The sequence below is a fragment of the Mesoplodon densirostris genome, chromosome 16, assembly GCF_025265405.1.
Source record: "Mesoplodon densirostris isolate mMesDen1 chromosome 16, mMesDen1 primary haplotype, whole genome shotgun sequence".
Taxonomy (NCBI): Eukaryota; Metazoa; Chordata; class Mammalia; order Artiodactyla; family Ziphiidae; genus Mesoplodon; species Mesoplodon densirostris.
The window spans coordinates 6003470-6020622 of NC_082676.1; the positions used below are offsets into that span (position 1 = coordinate 6003470).

Below are 17153 nucleotides of genomic sequence, written 5' to 3' on the forward strand. Positions count from 1 at the left end.
TAGAGCTTCTGCCAGCAGAGGGAGACCTTGGCTTGTTTTTACAAGATTTTCTTGGGACACATAACCTTCAAATGGTGAACAGAAGTCCAAACAAAAGTAATGTTTCTCAATAGTTTACTACAAAAACATCCTGTTGAAAATACTGTTTAGTATACATGTACTTGTGGCTTAGCTTCTACAGCATCTATTCTTTTCAGCACCACTGAACAGGTATCTACATCAAACAGTTCAACTGAGACATTCATTAAGGGAAGTTATAGATAGAAATCCTGGAGAGTTTTTTGCCTATTTTGTAGAAAGTGCAATATGGGTTTCTTTTTTCATGAAATCATGACTTATGAAATCAATTAGCATCATCAGTGATGACGGTTACATTTCCCAGAAACCTGGAGATACTACGAGAGCTTTTATTTTACGAGGGTGATTATGAGCCCTTAAGGAAAAAACCAAGATTCTCTGAACATCTTTTGGTTGCACCAGTTTTTATTCACTTTAATTATAAACAGACTCCAATCCAAATGTTCTTTCTTGACTAAAATTATGGAAATATTAAAAATAAATACAGATGGTAGAGACTGGAGCCTACCCGGGCTCTTTGGTGGGGCTAATGGTGGACTCTGGGAGGGCTCACGCCAAGGAGTACTTCCCAGAACTTCTGCTGCCAGTGTCCTTGTCCTCACGGTGAGACACAGCCACCCCCCGCCTCTGCAGGAGACCCTCCAACACTAGCAGATGCTGAAGAGATTCAGGGACTTCCCTGGTGGCGCAGTGGTTAAGAATCCGCCTGCCAATGCAGGGGACACAGGTTCGAGCCCTGGTCCAGGAAGATCCCACGTGCCACGGAGCAACTAAACCCGCGAGCCACAACTACTGAGCCCGCGCGCCTAGAGCCCGTGCTCCGCAACAAGAGAAGCCACCGCAGTGAGAAGCCCAAGCACCGCAACAGAGAGTAGCCCCCGCTTGTTGCAACTAGAGAAAGCCCGCACGCAGCAATGAAGACCCAATGTAGCCGAAAGAAAGAAAGAAAGATTCAGAGGAAGGGAGATCTATATAGGTTAAAACTCATTATGAGAGACTTCTTAGAAAGCTCATTCAAGAAATGGCTCAAAATGTGACATAGAATAGTGCTACTCCAAGTGTATTTAACGGAGTCAGTGTTGTCCTCAAATTGTTAGCTGTCCATGATACATTCAGAAAATAAGATTAAGCATTTAGAAACTTTTATAGTTGACTATTTTATGTGTTGAATCTAATAATATAAAAGTGAGCTATAAAAAATAAACAAATAATAAATACACATGGTAGAGGGGATGTCTGTTGTCGGTTGCCATTTTAAACAGCTGCCTATTTTACAGTAATACTTTTTAGAAACAAATCGTAAGAATGAGAATTCTAGCTGGGTCCCAAATAGCTACTAACATTAACTTTTCAGCTGCATCTAATAAAGATGGGGAGCAAAGCCAAACTTCAGTGCATTTTGCTCTCCTCCCATTTTCGTTTCCCAAATAAATGAAAATTATTTTAAGTAAATTTCCAAATACAAACTTGAAATGAATTTAATTATCCAAACTGAATGTATCTGCAAGCCTTTTTCAAATTTATTTTCAAATTTTAATGACTATTATAGATTTTTTAATTCTTTCCCATTTTGACAGTATATCCTAATCCAGAGATTTTGTGGCTTAACCATATATTTCTAAGTTAGTATTTTTCTCCTTTACAAAACTTGTCAAAATTCAATGATTATTAGCTGGTAAGGGAGGGAGTATGGCATAAATTCAAAGAAAAACTTGAGACTTATAAAATGTTTTTAGAATTTTCAATAGTCTCGCAAGTAAGTCAAATTAAGAGTTACCAAAATGTTCTCAGAATGAAATACCTGGTTCTGATGTGACTAGAGAATATAACATAACAAGCTTGACCTCACAGGCTTGATATCAGGGAGCCTTGATTTGACACCTCACCAACAATAGAAATTGTAGACCCCTCCTGAGTGGTGTGCCTGCCCGGCCAAACGTGAAGCACTTTACATGTACCTGTATCGTGATTACAGCATGAACTCTGGAGTCAGACTCTCTGGGATTAGGTCCCAGCTCCACTGCTTGATAGTTATGTGACCTTGGGAAAGTTACTTAACCTCTCTGCATGTTAGTTTCTTCATCTGTAAAATGGGGATGATAAGAAAGGTGCCTAGCTCATAGGGTTTCTGTGAAAATGAAATTAATGTTTGTAAAGCACCTAGAAAAATACCTGGCACATAATAAGTGCTATACAAGTGTTTTCTTTCATTATTATATTTGACCTTATTTACCTCTTGATCAGGGCTGGCTTCATGGCTGTGCTACCTGTGCAGTCACACTGGGCACCAGGCTGAGAAGGGCCCCATGCTCGGTTTAATTCTCGGCTGCTGTCATCTTGAAATTCTTAATAACTCTTGAACAAGGGACCCTACACTTACCTTTTGCACTGGGCCCCAAATATTCGGCACCCGGCACTGCTCTTGAGGTAGATAGTGTTATTGTCCCCATTCTGCTACATCTGGCTGTGTGGCTTTGGACAAGCAACATCCTCAGTGTTCTCACCTGTAAACTATAAGTGTAACTACTGACCTGACAAGGCTCTTCTCAGGAGAATTAAATAAGATAAGGTGTAAGCAGTGATTGGCACATACAAGTTCTCAGAAATATCCATTATTATTATTAATATTTATCTCAATAAAAAACTAACCCAGGGCTTCCCTGGTGGTGCAGTGGTTGGGAGTCCGCCTGCCGATGCAGGGGATACGGGTTCGTGTCCCAGTCCGGGAGGGTCCCGCATGTCGCAGAGCGGCTGGGCCCGTGAGCCGTGGCCGCCGAGCCTGCGCGTCTGGATCCTGTGCTCCGCAGCAGGAGAGGCCACAGCAGAGAGGCCCGCGTACCGCAAAAAAAAAAAAAAGAAAAAAAAAGCTAACCCAACATTTCTTTACTTCTCCTATAAATACATAATCTTGCTTACAATTACAATAAGCTTTCCAGTGCAGTTAAAACTTTATTAAAAGTACAGAATAAAATCATAAAACTCATCTCTGGAAAAATTAAGATAAGTTTATGAGAGGAAAAGATCACATCTTTACTGTTATAGAAAGGCCTTATTAAAACTTGAGGTTGCGGGGCTTCCCTGGTGGCGCGGTGGTTGGGAGTCCGCCTGCCGATGCAGGGGACACGGGTTCGTGCCCCGGTCTGGGAAGATCCCACATGCCGCGGAGCGGCTGGGCCCATGAGCCATGGCTGCTGAGCCTGCGCGTCCGGAGCCTGTGCTCCGCAACGGGAGAGGCCACAACAGTGAGAGGCCCGCGTACCGCAAAAAAAAAAAAAAAAAAAAAAACTTGAGGTTTCTGTTAATCTTAAAACAAGTTCTTTGTTCTCTAAACCTAGACTAGAGAAGAATTCAGGTGACTTGAATTTGGGTGAGAACTGATACAATCTTGGGGAAATTTTTCAAATAAGTATATTATTTTTAAAAAGTATGCTCAAAATCAAAACAAAGCACTGAGGACTACATCAATCTAAATATTTATTCATAATAAACATTACTAATTTCACAGTAGATGAATGAGGTATGACCCTTATACTATGAAGACAAAGGAAATATAACTAAGAAGAAGCTGCTGGGCACTCATTCATTTGCAACCTCTCAAAGTTAGGTTATTATTATTTTTGTTACTAATAAGATACTCCATGCTTTAACATTACTTGTATTGTAGAAGGTAAATAAAATATTTCTGCAGACTTTGATGACATGTGTAAACATTTTTTTCCAAACAAAATTTAAAAGTCAAAATAACATACATTCTTTTATGATTTACTTTAGAACATAGGATAGAAATTAGTCTCTACAGAGAAGGATAAAATAAAGCCTTCTGAAGAAAATTAGAGCGCAGCATTTTTTTGACAAAAAATACAATTGACGGAAATTATTTTATTAAGACCATATGTTCTTTCCACAATAGCATCCACTGCTGAAAACAAAACTAATGAAAAGCCTCTTGCAATCACAAGATATATGCTGATATGTTTTTATATCCATCCTCCAAATTTTAATTTGTTGGGTAAGTACACTCTGGAGAGATAATCGGATGATAGGAAGGTCAAGGCTTGAATTTCTGCCTTCATTTTAGAGTCTGCCATTATTTCCATCTGTCAATAAACGTAAAATGTAATCATACCAGAGTCCTTTGCTACAGTTCTGTCAACTCAAACTGGTAAATCTAGATTTGTTTTATTCTCCAAAGCCGTCGGCAATAACCTTTAGGTCAGCCAGAATATTCTGGAGCTGCTACAGCTACAAATATTAGTATGGATTCCTTCAATAATTAGGAATGGTCTGGGAGCTTTATAATTTCCTTCTCTCCTTTTTCCCCCATGAACTAGGATACAGCCATAGACAATGGGTATATAACTATGATGAGGATAAACTAGATCGGCTCCACCCAGATGATCTTATCTATTAGCATTCACAATTCAATGTTTCTACAACCATTTACGGCTGAACAACACACACATTAGTTGTTGGTTATATAAAAATGCAAGAAGGGGCTTCCCTGGTGGCGCAGTGGTTGGGAGTCCGCCTGCTGATGCAGGGGACACGGGTTCGTGCCCCGGTCCGGGAGGATCCCACGTGCCGCGGAGCGGCTGGGCCCGTGAGCCATGGCCCCTGAGCCTGTGCGTCCGGAGCCTGTGCTCCGCAACAGGAGAGGCCACAGCAGTGAGGGGTCCGCGTACCGCAAAAAAAAAAAAAAAAAAAAAAATTCAAGAAGAATAGTTCCAAAATATTATGTAAATAGCCACTGCTAAAGTAAAAGGCAATAAAACATACATTTGAATTTTTAAAAGAAACATACTTCTTTTCTCCAAAATGGTTGGCAAGTAATATAAGGTCTCTTCAGGATACTGTCAAGTTTCATTTGGTCCTGTTTTGTCAGTGGAATTAAAGTACCTTTAGGTATATTTAATCTGGAAAAAAAAATAGATGAAAAAAATCAGTAAAAACAAAGTGCTCCTGTAACTTTAAGATCATATATATTTCATTTTTATTTATCATACTATTTCAAGAGACTCAGAAATAAAAGATGAGAAAATTAGTACAGATCCACTTTTAAATACAGAATTTGGGGGATCTGGCATGTCTTAGACCAGCAAATGTTCAAGATCATAGCAGAAGTCTGTTTTAAGTTGTTGTTTTCTTTCATGCCACACTCACAGGACGATGACAGGAAGACAGACATTGGTTATAAAACAAATGCCAAGAACACTAACATCATGTGTATCAACACCAAGGCAGCCCCCAGAGCACCGCAGTTTTGAAGCGGTGAGCGCCAGTATGTGTGGCCAGCAGCAAGATCCACTGTGGGATTTTAGGTTCCACTGAATACTTAATTCTCCGTAATTCATTGAGAATTTTCTGGGCCGAAGAAGTTAGTCTATCAATTTTCACTTATGCATTCATGCATGCACACAGACATGCACACATCTATTTAGTTTTACACTTTTAAAAAGTAGATTGTAATTTTATCTTGGTATGTGTTTTAAAAATAGAACATGAGAGGTCCAGGATTTATGTTGTAAACTGCTTTTTGAAGTCACAAATCCTGGATTTCTCAGGAGAGCTCCAGTTTCAAACAGTCTTTTTCAATGTCCCCATAATTATGACCATTTGCCAGTGGCAGCTCCTGAGTAGGATGACAATTTGATTGAAAGGGGGGCCGAGAGGATTTCCCTTGAAGCCATGTTTGTGTTGCTATCACACTTTTGTCTTTGATTGTACATTTATTTAGAGTGGCTTTTGAGGGAACTGATGGAACTTATGAGATGCAGCTAGAGTTTCTTCAAGTTTTCCACCTCAATGATCAGACCCTCTGTCCTAAAGTTGTGTTAGAAATGATATTCCTACAAATAGATGACCCCCAAGGGATTCTGACCATGACGTACACACTAAATTGACAAAACTTTGATTCATTAGAGTGTAAACATTCAAAAATCAAAAACTGAATGTTTTCTCTGGTGCCCTCATTTTGTAAGAAGCAGTGATTACCCAAAACCTGTTCATATTCCAGATTTATAAAATAAGCACCTGTTACCACGGTTTGCTCACTGCTTAAAGAAATCCAATAAATATTTAATTTCATTCTCACTGGCTAATTAAGACAATAAAATATTTTAAAATATCACATTAGCAGAGATGAATAAAGTGATAACGTCTCATGCTGAAGGACAGATGGGCTCTTACTCTCCAGGGAAAACAAAATAATTAACCTATCCAGAGGGCAGTCAAAGCCTTAAAAATGTGCATACCCTTTGACCCAGCAATTCTGGGAATTCGGCCTATGGGACTAATTAAGGATACGGGGCAAAGATTTAGTTACAAGATGGCCCATCAAAGCACTATCCATTGGAACAGAGACATGGAAACCACCTAAACGTTCAGCTGCAAGGGGCTGACTGAATAAACACTCAGAATTGGAACTCAGCAGAAGAAGACATTCAAATGAGGTCTTAGGAATGTATTTCTTGATAAGGAAAAGCGATCACATTGTGTTATGTGAGAAAAGCAGACTACAAAATAGAGTATGACTCCATTCTTTTGGAAGAAGTTATGGCAATGCACAGCAAATAATCAACAAGGGTAAAGCTGTTCATCTGTAGGTGACTTTTATCTTGTTACTTAATGATACTTTTGCTATAATGAACATATATATATTAAAAATGACAAAATTTAGATTTCCCAACTTTAATCTTAAAATGAGATTTTTAAATGAAGTTAAAATTTTAAATCTATGATAAAGTTAATTCATATGGCAAATGGTGTTGTCAATGATTACCATTTAACTAGATTCAATGTCTTCATACTTTCTAAGTATAAAAAAAATTACTAAACACTTTAACCATAAAGGTAAAACAAAAAATGTCTTCTAGCTAGCTAAAGGTTCAATTAACCAAATATATTTAAGTATTTTAGTAGTTGAAACAGAAACATGGATAAATGTAATTCATAATTATATAATCCCGAGTCATTGTGAACACAAGAAGTAAAAACCGTTAAGTGCTTTCCCTGGTAGTGACTTTTTAGGCTGAGTGTTACATATTACAATGAATCATCATTTTAAATATCCTACTTCTGCTAAACGCCTAACCTTTTGATATCAGATGGGAGGAGACCAAGCCATCGAATAGCTGGAACTGTGAGATTATGGGCTTCAAAAGACATAGCCTAAAATAAAGAGCAGAAGTATATTAGCTAAGGTATGCAGAGAACTAGCATACTGGTTTTTGCAGCAAATTTTTTAACTTATTAGGAAGGACCAGTGCTGAAGACTTCACACCCCCAGAGACCACAGAAGTGAAGAAAATCACCAGGGGCTTAGCTAAACTTGACTTTCAGTGGAGGTTTTAAAACTGCTCTGTAGTATTTCTGTATTGGTTTTCTATAAAGTAAAACTACAGATGACCCCTCTGACCTGCATTTACTGTTGTTCGTGATCCCATACCTTAACACCTTGCTCCACCATCCTTTTCATCTGCTATAAACTTATACATCAGGACACTCAAGGTGTACACCAATGGTTCCCAAACTTCACCACGTGTCAGAACCACTTGGAGGGCCCACCCTTGGAAATCCAGACTCAGGAGGTCTGGATGGGGATTGAGATTTGCATTTCTAACAAGTTCCCAGGTGATGCTGATGTCCAGGACCACATTTTTGACAACCATTGATGTGTGGTAGTTGCAGTCTCTGGTGGTGAAGTTTGGTGATCTTCTCATTTCTCCTTATAGTTGGAATTGGAAAAGTCAGAATTCAAGGCTATATATAATTTTCAGGGTATAACTGGTGATCAATGTTGCTATGCTGAGGGCCCACAGTTACTTCAGCAGGCCAGGAAAATGGAGGATAATTAATGTCTCTTGCCCCCAGGTAATCCCACTCTGTCATCGGCAGTCACACTGGTCATGTTGGAAGCTGGAATCACAGGTCTGAAATAGACTGGCCCTAGACTAGGACAGTAGCTTCCCTGGTACATTTTGGGGGCCCTTAGCTTACTAGGGGCTGATAAGTAAATGCAGAAGTCACTTCAGTGAATATAAAATATCTCAATAGTGAAAAAGGAAAAATATTTTTCTATACTTACCATAGATCCATACTTATAGATACACATTATTTCTATGCCTGTTAAAAGAAAGTTAACTTTAAAATTAGTCTTCTTGCATATTATAGGCTAGATAATTATACTTAACATCTGCAATTTTTATTTTTGTGGACATTACCAATGGAAAATTTATGGTTCAGTTTAATACAGTAAAAACAGCGATAAGTTGCCCCAAATGATTACAGTCATTCATTTTAATCTACTAATCATATTCTTTTAAATTTTTTTTTCGGCCATGCTGCACAGCATGTGGGATCTTAGTTCCCCGATCAGGGATTGAACCCGTGCCCACTGAAGTGGAAGTGCAGAGCCTTAACCACTGGATGGTCAGGGAAGTCCCAGAATCTTTTATGAAAGTGTTCAGTGAGCAGAAAAACACAACTACAGATATGATTTATTATGACTATTGTTTCAAATAGCCCAACAATAAATTACCATGTGGATCAGCATCTACAAGAGTGAAAATAGGAATGTGAAATGTATCCCACAGCTTCTTGACTAAAAGTCTTGTGTTCAGATCAGGTACTCCCTTTCCCTAAAAGCAAGTATTAAAGTCATTTAGTAGGATGAAACTGATAAAACTATATTCTTATTTTGTTAATAACTTAAAAGTTAGATCCCCTCACCTTAAATTTCAGGTGATGGAAGACTGGTTTTGACTGTGAAAAAATGTACACTATATACAACAGGGTGAAAAAGCCCACATAACTTCATACCTTTGACAATTATCCCAGTCCTAGAAAATAATCCTAAGGAAATATTTCAGCAGAAACAGAGATAAGAAAAATCTGACATACATAAAGATGTCCACTGCAGGGTTATTTAACAGGACAGAAACTATGATAAATAGCCAACATGTCTCACAACAGGGACACGGAGAGGCTGCAGAGCACGGTGCTGATATGCACCAGCTTTGGGGCCAGACAGCCTGGGCTGGCATCTGACCCTGCCACTCCTTAGCAGCATGAACCTGAAAGAGTCACGAAGACTCTCTGAAGTTGGGGCTTCTTAACACCTTATAAAATTACTATAGGAATTAAATTATTTAATGATTATAAAGCATTTAAAAGAGTACCTGGCTTACATTCAGAATTTAATAAACCTAAGTAGTGGAAGAGTATTATGAAGTCATTAAAACAATAATTATGTGGAAAAGTAATTTAAAGAGCTTTACAACGGTGTTCGGAGAAAAAAGCAGAAAACCAAATGAAACATGGAGCAGAGAAGGAAGCAAGCAGAGAGAAGAATGGGCTTTCCACGCGACCGCTCTGAGTTTGAACTCCCTCTCCGCCAATCATTAGTGGGTAAAGTTGGGTTGGTTTCTTAGTGTCTTTAGGCTGTGGTTTTATTTATAAAATTGGGATAAATATGCCTGCCACACAGTTATGGGACTAGAGTGATGTGGAGCTGAACTGCCTGAAACCCAGTCCTAGTTTTGACCAGCCTTAAGATTGTGGTAAAATACCTTCCTGGGTCCCACTGTCCTACTGTTAAAATGGGAATGATAATAATACCTACCTCACAAGGTTGGAGAGACTTTACACGATGATATGTGAAAAACAGCACTAAAATGGGAACCCTTATTGTATCCAGTGCCCAGCAGAGCTCCTGGCACATCATGAGCACTTAGTGAATGCTAGTGTATTTTAATTTTTTCCTTTGGGAACGACTACACATGTATGTGGTAGAGGAGACCACAGAGGAGTACCAAAGGCTCCTTCCTAGCCTGGCCCTCGGTTCTCAGCTCCCCTCTGCAGAGACAGCTACTACAGATCAGCTGCTTGTGGGTGTTTCACCATAGCAATGACAGCAATTATCAGTGGACACCATGATAGCACCAATGCGTAGGTAGGCAAGGACTAGGAGGCAGCCTACAAGAGGAAAGACAAGGTAGAAAAAGAAATGTGACAGAGGGCCGAGCTTTACTTGCGTCTCCGATGCGCTAATACCAGCTGTGATTCAAACGCCAACAGCTGAACAGAGGCCGGGGCCCGGGCAGCTTTCTCTGTCGGTAGTGGCTTGGCTTCCTATCAGCCCAGCAAGCATGCACTCTCACCAGGGAGGTGTGAAAGCAGAGAAGGACTGGACCAAAGCATGAGCCACAGGACACCCCCACTGAGAGATCACTTCAGGGGTTCAGGTAGTGCCTTTTTAACTTATGAGCTCTCAGTCTGCATTTTCCATCTCAACTGTTCTCCCCTCACTTCAAACTGGGCAGAGGCCACTAGGATTCCCTGCTGTCATCTCAAATTCTTTTTTCTAAAACTACATGCAACATCTTTCTGCCACGAAGAACTGAGCCTTCCCGCCAGTTGTCCTGTAGTATCGATGGTGACATCATGGTAAAGTTCCACACACCAGAGTCATTTTGACTCCTTCCCCTCATCCCATGGTCACCACGTCCTTTTGGATTTGCCTTGGAAATGCCCTTTGCTTAAGCCCTTTCTCCTTAATCATTCCCCTGGCATCCTTCCACCCAGGCAACCACCTGAGAGCCTCTGGACAGGCTCCCTAAATCCAGTTATGTTCTTCTCCGTCTAACAGATGATACTGCCACACTAATCCTTGTCATTTCCTTTCTCACCAATCCACTTTTGTAAGCACCTGATATTTACACTACATCAGGATGCCTCCTGAGGGGCGTTATTTGATTTCAGTCAGATTTGAGGATGGTTAAATAAACACCTTGGAAACTCTTGTTCTATAATCCCAAAGGATGCATCATATTGATAACAGAATGCTGTCCAAGCTTATGGATGATGTTATAAACCCGTCTTACCAATCACCAATGTACTATGTTATGTTAGTCTTGGAATTGTGGTAAAGGTAGATAATATACCGTAACCATGATGCACGGAGACATTTTGGTGCAAAAATTGTCATCTAGGAGCCGCTGAAATGTCGCATCTTTTTCTACAATTAATAGAAATTTTGCATCTGTAATTAAATCTGTGAAGTTAAGGCTGATAAATTTAAGGCACGAGTATTTCAATTTAACCACTAACTAAATAACGGTTATATTTGAAGGTAAACAGATATCTATTCACACACAGTATTTAGATATCTATCTCTCCTACTAGATGGTGAGCTCCTAAAAGGATCTTTAAAAAGGGACCATGGTGTGCTCATCTTGACCACTACAGGGTTTGGCTTGCTGGTTACACATTATGAAGGCTTGATTTATCAAAGTCATGGATGAATGAACATTCTAGACGTTTTAAATAGTTTTCCCAAAGGATACTCCGAATTCCTTGAATATTAGATGGCACAGCAACAGCCTAAGTTAACAAAACAAGACAGTTTTTATTTTAAATAAATAGCAAGTTTAACGACATTTAAAAATTTATCACAAAAATCCTATATTTTCATTAAAAAAAATACACCTGTTATCAGAGGTCTATGCCTCAGTAAGAAAACAGTAGGACACAGATTCACTTTTCAGTAAGAAAGCAGACATATAACCTAAACTACTTCCCAGAAGGTGAGAATTTCTTGGAAATTTTATAGATATGTGGCTTAAAAAGCAGAAACTGATGAAGGAAAGACTTCCTTATGCAGGATCTCATAGGTGTCACTCTCCTCTTTCCAAAATGGTGAGCTGGCCCTTTCCAAACTTCTGTGCTAGTTCAGTACTGTGGGCTTCCTACGTACCAAGCCTAACAAATAGTTTAGTAACAAACATTAATTTCAGAACCAGAGAATTTTATGAAGATTACATAAATAACCATGCTAAAATGGTCAGGTCACCCTCTACCTGAAAACAACAGTGCATTTTAAAACGGAATGTGTATGTTTGTTTCTTTCAATATGACATTTGACAAGTGGCATATTTTGAAACGATGTAATGTACAACCCGGTACAGCACATACATATTCATCGATTTTATTTTAAAATCTTAAGCTCCAAACTACATAACAAGGCAGTAACTAAAATGCATTTCAAAAACAAACGATCTGAAATGGAGTTAAAACACGTGAAAACATTGATGCTTACTGTTGCACATGCACAAGTCACCTGGGTGCCATCTTCCTCGATATACCTTAAATTGCCGGCAATTAAACCTTTTGATGTAGATAACTGAAAAAATAATAGACATATCTGAAACCTTTTTCTTGAGTTTACTTTATGCTTCTAAGTCCCTTCTCATGTTCACCTGCTAAATTATATGTATTTTGGCTCAGGCTGGAATTTAAGAAGTAAAGGAGAAAATATGTAAGAGCATTTAGCAATGAAAAATATTTGATAATTCATCTGTTTTGGTTCATTTATCCAAGAGAATACAATGAGAATAGATTATTTAAATTCATAGTGAGAAAAGCATAGTATCAAAAATATGGAAAGAAGGCACAGATTACATTTATTCTTCTATTACAATTTTTATATGTTTTGTCTTAAAATGTTTTGTATTAAATGCTACTTACTATATGCAGACTTCTCCTCGGCACTTTTAACATACAGGAAATATCATTGATAATATTGTCCACAACAGTCTGGTTACCAAAGAGTTGGCTGTCGGTGTAATATATGTCTCTATGAAAATTTTAAAAATATATATTTTAATTAACCATATTCTCTTTGAATATAAGTATTGGAGTATTAATTGAAGAAAGCTTTAACTGGATGAAGGCAATATATAAGCAAAGTAGTTTACTACCCATAGCCTAGTTTTATGTAACTTTTCAAAACATAAAACGAAAGTTAATGCCACTAAATCTCACACTGCATTTTAAAGAGTAATTTATTAGAACAATGTACTTACCGTTTGGTTGCGTAAGTGTTGCTCTGTACTAATTTATAAATCATGGACAATATTTTAAGAATTAGTGCTGGAAAATAAGATGCAATAAACAAGTTACTCATCATTTTTCTTACAAATTCAAAACATACTGCTATCAAGGATTTTAACTGTCCTCAGTTACTTTCCACAATATTACAAAAATTATCTTCCCAGAATAGAAGTGTTAAGTACAGAATAATAATTGCCTGAAGAATCTGAATTATCTGAAGAATTATTATCTGAAGATATTAATTATTTAAATGTTAATTATCTGAAGAATCAGATAAAATTAATTGCTCTATGTACAGCAAAATTGAGAGAATACTTTTCCACTGAATCATGCATCTTGAAAATTTCTTTTGAAATAATACTTTACTTCCATGGTTATTAACAATGCAAAATTCTATAAATGTATTTCAAGTACAGGGTGGCCTATTAAAGAACACGTAAAATTATTTAGCTACGAAAAACTATAACCCAGAAGGTAACTAAAATTATTTATTTTACTACAGAAAGCTAAGAAAGATTAATTTACCAAAAGTTTTAACTGATTTTGCTGAATCACTTTTGATTTTTCTTGTGGTACAATGAGATACCATGTGCAGTCCCACAGAATCTTCAAACCTGTCATTTTGTTTAAAGCAAGGGGATAGAATAAAAAAGAATTAACTTCTGAACACCAAACAATATACACTTAATGTCCTCTTCTGAACATCATTTAAATCCCCATTTCTTCTCAATGTACGCACTGATGTATTATATTATGATAACCTCGTTTATAAGCTTAGATAATTCCAGGTGGTAATTAGGTAATTAGCTTTGCAACATAGAGAGGCACTAAAAGCAAGTGTGTAAAATACACGAATTAAATACTTTTAATTATGATGTGTGTGCGTGTGTACGTATTTCTTTCTCAGGAAGATATTTAGGGTATGTGAACTATTACCAAATATTTCACAATTTTATTAGCATTTTGTTCATTTTCTTGATTGGTTTATTTAATTGATTGGTTTATTTAATAATTTTACTCAATTTAATAATAAGTTTTGAAATGTTTTAATTTACCCCCAAGTTACAGTAAATGAAATAACAATTTATACTAGGCTGTTAAATTGAACTGCCAAGCCTGTCCTAAAGGTGGCAGAAGGCACCAGGCAAATAGGCCAGATGACAGCTTCTTCAAGATCCATCTTGCAAAATATGATTCAAAAGTTTACAGTTACATTAATTACATTGATCATAAAAGAATACTTGGTGCCTAAAGAGCCTTAAAATTACTTTAATTCTGTTTCTGTAACTCTTATTGAAGACTATTCTTGTAGTGTTTTTCATTATTAAGTGGTAAGTGTCTACAGGTTGACGATCTGAAAGAAGCAAACTATGTCACTAGGTTCCAGGACTTTGATAAAGCTGTTTGCTGATTTTACCCTCTTGGACACAGGACTCAGCAGGGGGAGATTTGCTAGGGGAAAGAGCCATCAAAATGTGCTCTATGTTCAGGATACATTTATTTTGGTCTCAGTATCAGGACTGGATGTAGCTCCCCCGAGCAAGTGGTTTGCTTTTGCAGTATAGATGAGAATTCCACTGGCGCTATTTCGCCCTTTTGAGTGCTAGAAAGCTTAGATCCAAGGCTGGAGCCTATTTTTAGCAGGACTGTGAGACTTTATCATATGCATTTTGAATTCTAACCCCTTTTGGTGCTCCATTTTTTGTTCCTAGCATTGTTTTCCCTTTGCCTTATCTTTCACACCTACTTCTAGTTTATAAAACCTGCCTGTATGGTAAGTATTTTGTAAACTTCCTTAGATCTTTTTGGCAAGGTAAAGGCAATAAAAAGAATTAAATCCAACTAGAACTCGAACTCAAACTCAAATAATGACACACATACTGCATTTAAAAGTAAAAAATGCAAAATGCCCACTTTATATTTTCCCAGCTTGATCTGTTGTCTATTGTGAATGCAGGTGCTTCATTTCTTGCCAAGCTTGTGATTATGTCTTGGATAACATTTTCTATAGATGCAAGAACCTCAGAACTGAAACAATAAATACACCATGATTCAGTCTTAATTCTAAATTAGACCTTTACAGTATGTAACATTTCCCCAGATCAATATTAAAGTAATTTTTAGTTTCATTGGTTGTTTTTTAAGACTAGGTGATACATGTCAATAATATTCTCTCCCACTAAATTTTTACAACAGTAATGCATTAAAACAACAACTGTATTTATAGTGGTGAATTACAGAGAAATTTCATTTGCTTGTAATTTTACTTCTCAATTACCAATTGAAGTAATATCTCCCTTTTAAATTAATAACTAGGCAATATAATTTATAAATATATTTTTATCTACTCTTCGTATCAACCTACTTTAAATACAAACTCATTGACTTGAAATACTACTGATAAATCTTTTAATTAAAATTGATGTAATACTTGCTTTGAATTAATTTCCCCAAAATGCAAAGCGAAAATATTTCCAAAGAAAACCTTCGTGCTGTAGCACGTTACCTTAATTGATCTCATGCCATAAATCAGCCCTTTTGAATTTTAGTGACACAAAAAGAAAAAAGTTTAATCACTACCATAAAGGGACTTGGCAACTACTACACCACAGAAAATTATTAAGACTTAGCCCAGTTTTCTGTCAGCTGACTTTTAATTTCACAAGCCATCAGCTTCAAAAAATGTTATTCTGTTATAAACACCGTAAGAATATTGCCTAGGAAGGGAACTCATATTAAATCTAGAAAATGCACAAAATGTAGTGTTCTAATTTCCACAGAAACATCAGAGTTTTCATTGAAAATGCATGTATCAGAAAATAAATTTTAAAACATTCCATATTTTCTAATGGCAGGACGCAAAACCTGATTCAAATATCTCATTTTTCCAGCCTGGAAAAAAAAAGTTACGATAACATTATGACCAACTTTAAAACAACCAGATTTACATCTGAAATGGGACTTCCATCCCTTTCTTTCCTTTACTCTCAATTCTCTCTTAAACTAAATCCTTTTGTAAAAAAATTTTTGTGGGTTTTTCCAGCTTTTTGGTTTTTTGATAGTTGGTTTGGGCTTAAAAGTAAAAGGCAGTAATTTGTTTAAGTGAAAAAGTTTGCTGATAAATGGGAAAAGCAGATCAAGGAAGCAGAACAACAGAGCATTTTAAGTAAAAGTGGTGAATAATGTAAACATAATTTCTGTAGTTAACTCCAAGCTGGGCAGCTGGAGAATCGCATAACTGATTTTATCAGCACCGCACTCTGAGCTAACCTCTAACTGCTTTAATCGATTTAAAGATGTATACATTCTCTTCACTTCGAAGTCAAAAATCCCATTGTCTCACTAGAAACCATTTAAAATGTGTTGACTTCCTTGTTCATTTTGATAAAACACACTTATTGAGAACTCACAACATTGATTTTCCCCTCTTCCAAAAAAAAAAAGCCTGAAAACTTCTAAAGTTAAATTTTTACTTTTTTTTTTAAACAAACACAAGGCCAAACTGTGCCCTAAACTCCCCCAATCTGTTAGGATTTCAAGAAACTCGTGAACCCAGCTGTGGGGATGCTCCTGGAACATTCTAGAAGGGGAACATTCTAGAAGACATGGGGGGAGGGTGGTCTGTCACCAGGCTTTCTGAGTTCAAAATAAGTTAACAGCAGAGAAATGGGGTCGCTAAACAAGGGCCTTTCTCGGGGTTCAGGGTTGGCGGGCCCAACAGGCTTCACCCTGTGGCTACCACAGTGGGAGACGGGAAGGGGGCCCAGCATTTCCCCACAGAACACCTCAAGCCCGGCTGCGCTGAGGAAGCTTTTCGCTAAGTCCCGGTGTCTACGCCCCAGAAGGAGGCCTCATACCTAGTGGCCAGGTGCGTCCCCCCGCCAGCGGGCTCCCCGCTGCCTTTCCTCAGGGCGGCCAGCAGGGAAGCCCTGTGCTGGTCCAAAACCTGGAAGAACGAGGCCTCAGGACCCCTGGGTGCAAAGGCCATGAGGACCGCCCGGCAGTGAAAGTGTCCAAGAGCAGGAACTTGACTTGGCCGGATATCGCCCTTCCCCACACCCACAGAGCACTTCCAGGAAAAGATGGAGCTCCTTTCCCGCAGTTTCTGGAGAGGGCTGACTGCGCATGTGCACTCCTCACCCCCCTCCCCAGGCAGAGTTGGACCAACGCATGCGCACAGCACCTCC

The 17153-nt window shown here is 38.0% G+C and overlaps 1 protein-coding gene across 2 annotated transcripts; it reads right to left on the reverse strand.

The window, feature by feature from the left end:
- Positions 1 to 4055: 4055 nt before the first annotated feature.
- SPO11 (SPO11 initiator of meiotic double strand breaks) lies at positions 4056 to 16954 on the reverse strand. Of its 2 annotated transcripts, XM_060078783.1 has the most exons (13): positions 16824 to 16954; positions 14881 to 14994; positions 13492 to 13580; positions 12939 to 13005; positions 12601 to 12709; positions 12173 to 12256; positions 11421 to 11457; positions 11019 to 11128; positions 8615 to 8714; positions 8162 to 8199; positions 7169 to 7245; positions 4880 to 4991; positions 4056 to 4175 (listed from the first exon to the last, which is right to left on the reverse strand). In XM_060078783.1, exons 1-13 carry the CDS (start codon positions 16952 to 16954, stop codon positions 4056 to 4058), a joined length of 1188 nt encoding a protein of 395 aa, XP_059934766.1. The 2 variants fall into 2 exon arrangements, with proteins under 2 accessions (XP_059934766.1, XP_059934767.1); XM_060078784.1 differs by lacking the exon at positions 14881 to 14994.
- Positions 16955 to 17153: the final 199 nt, after the last annotated feature.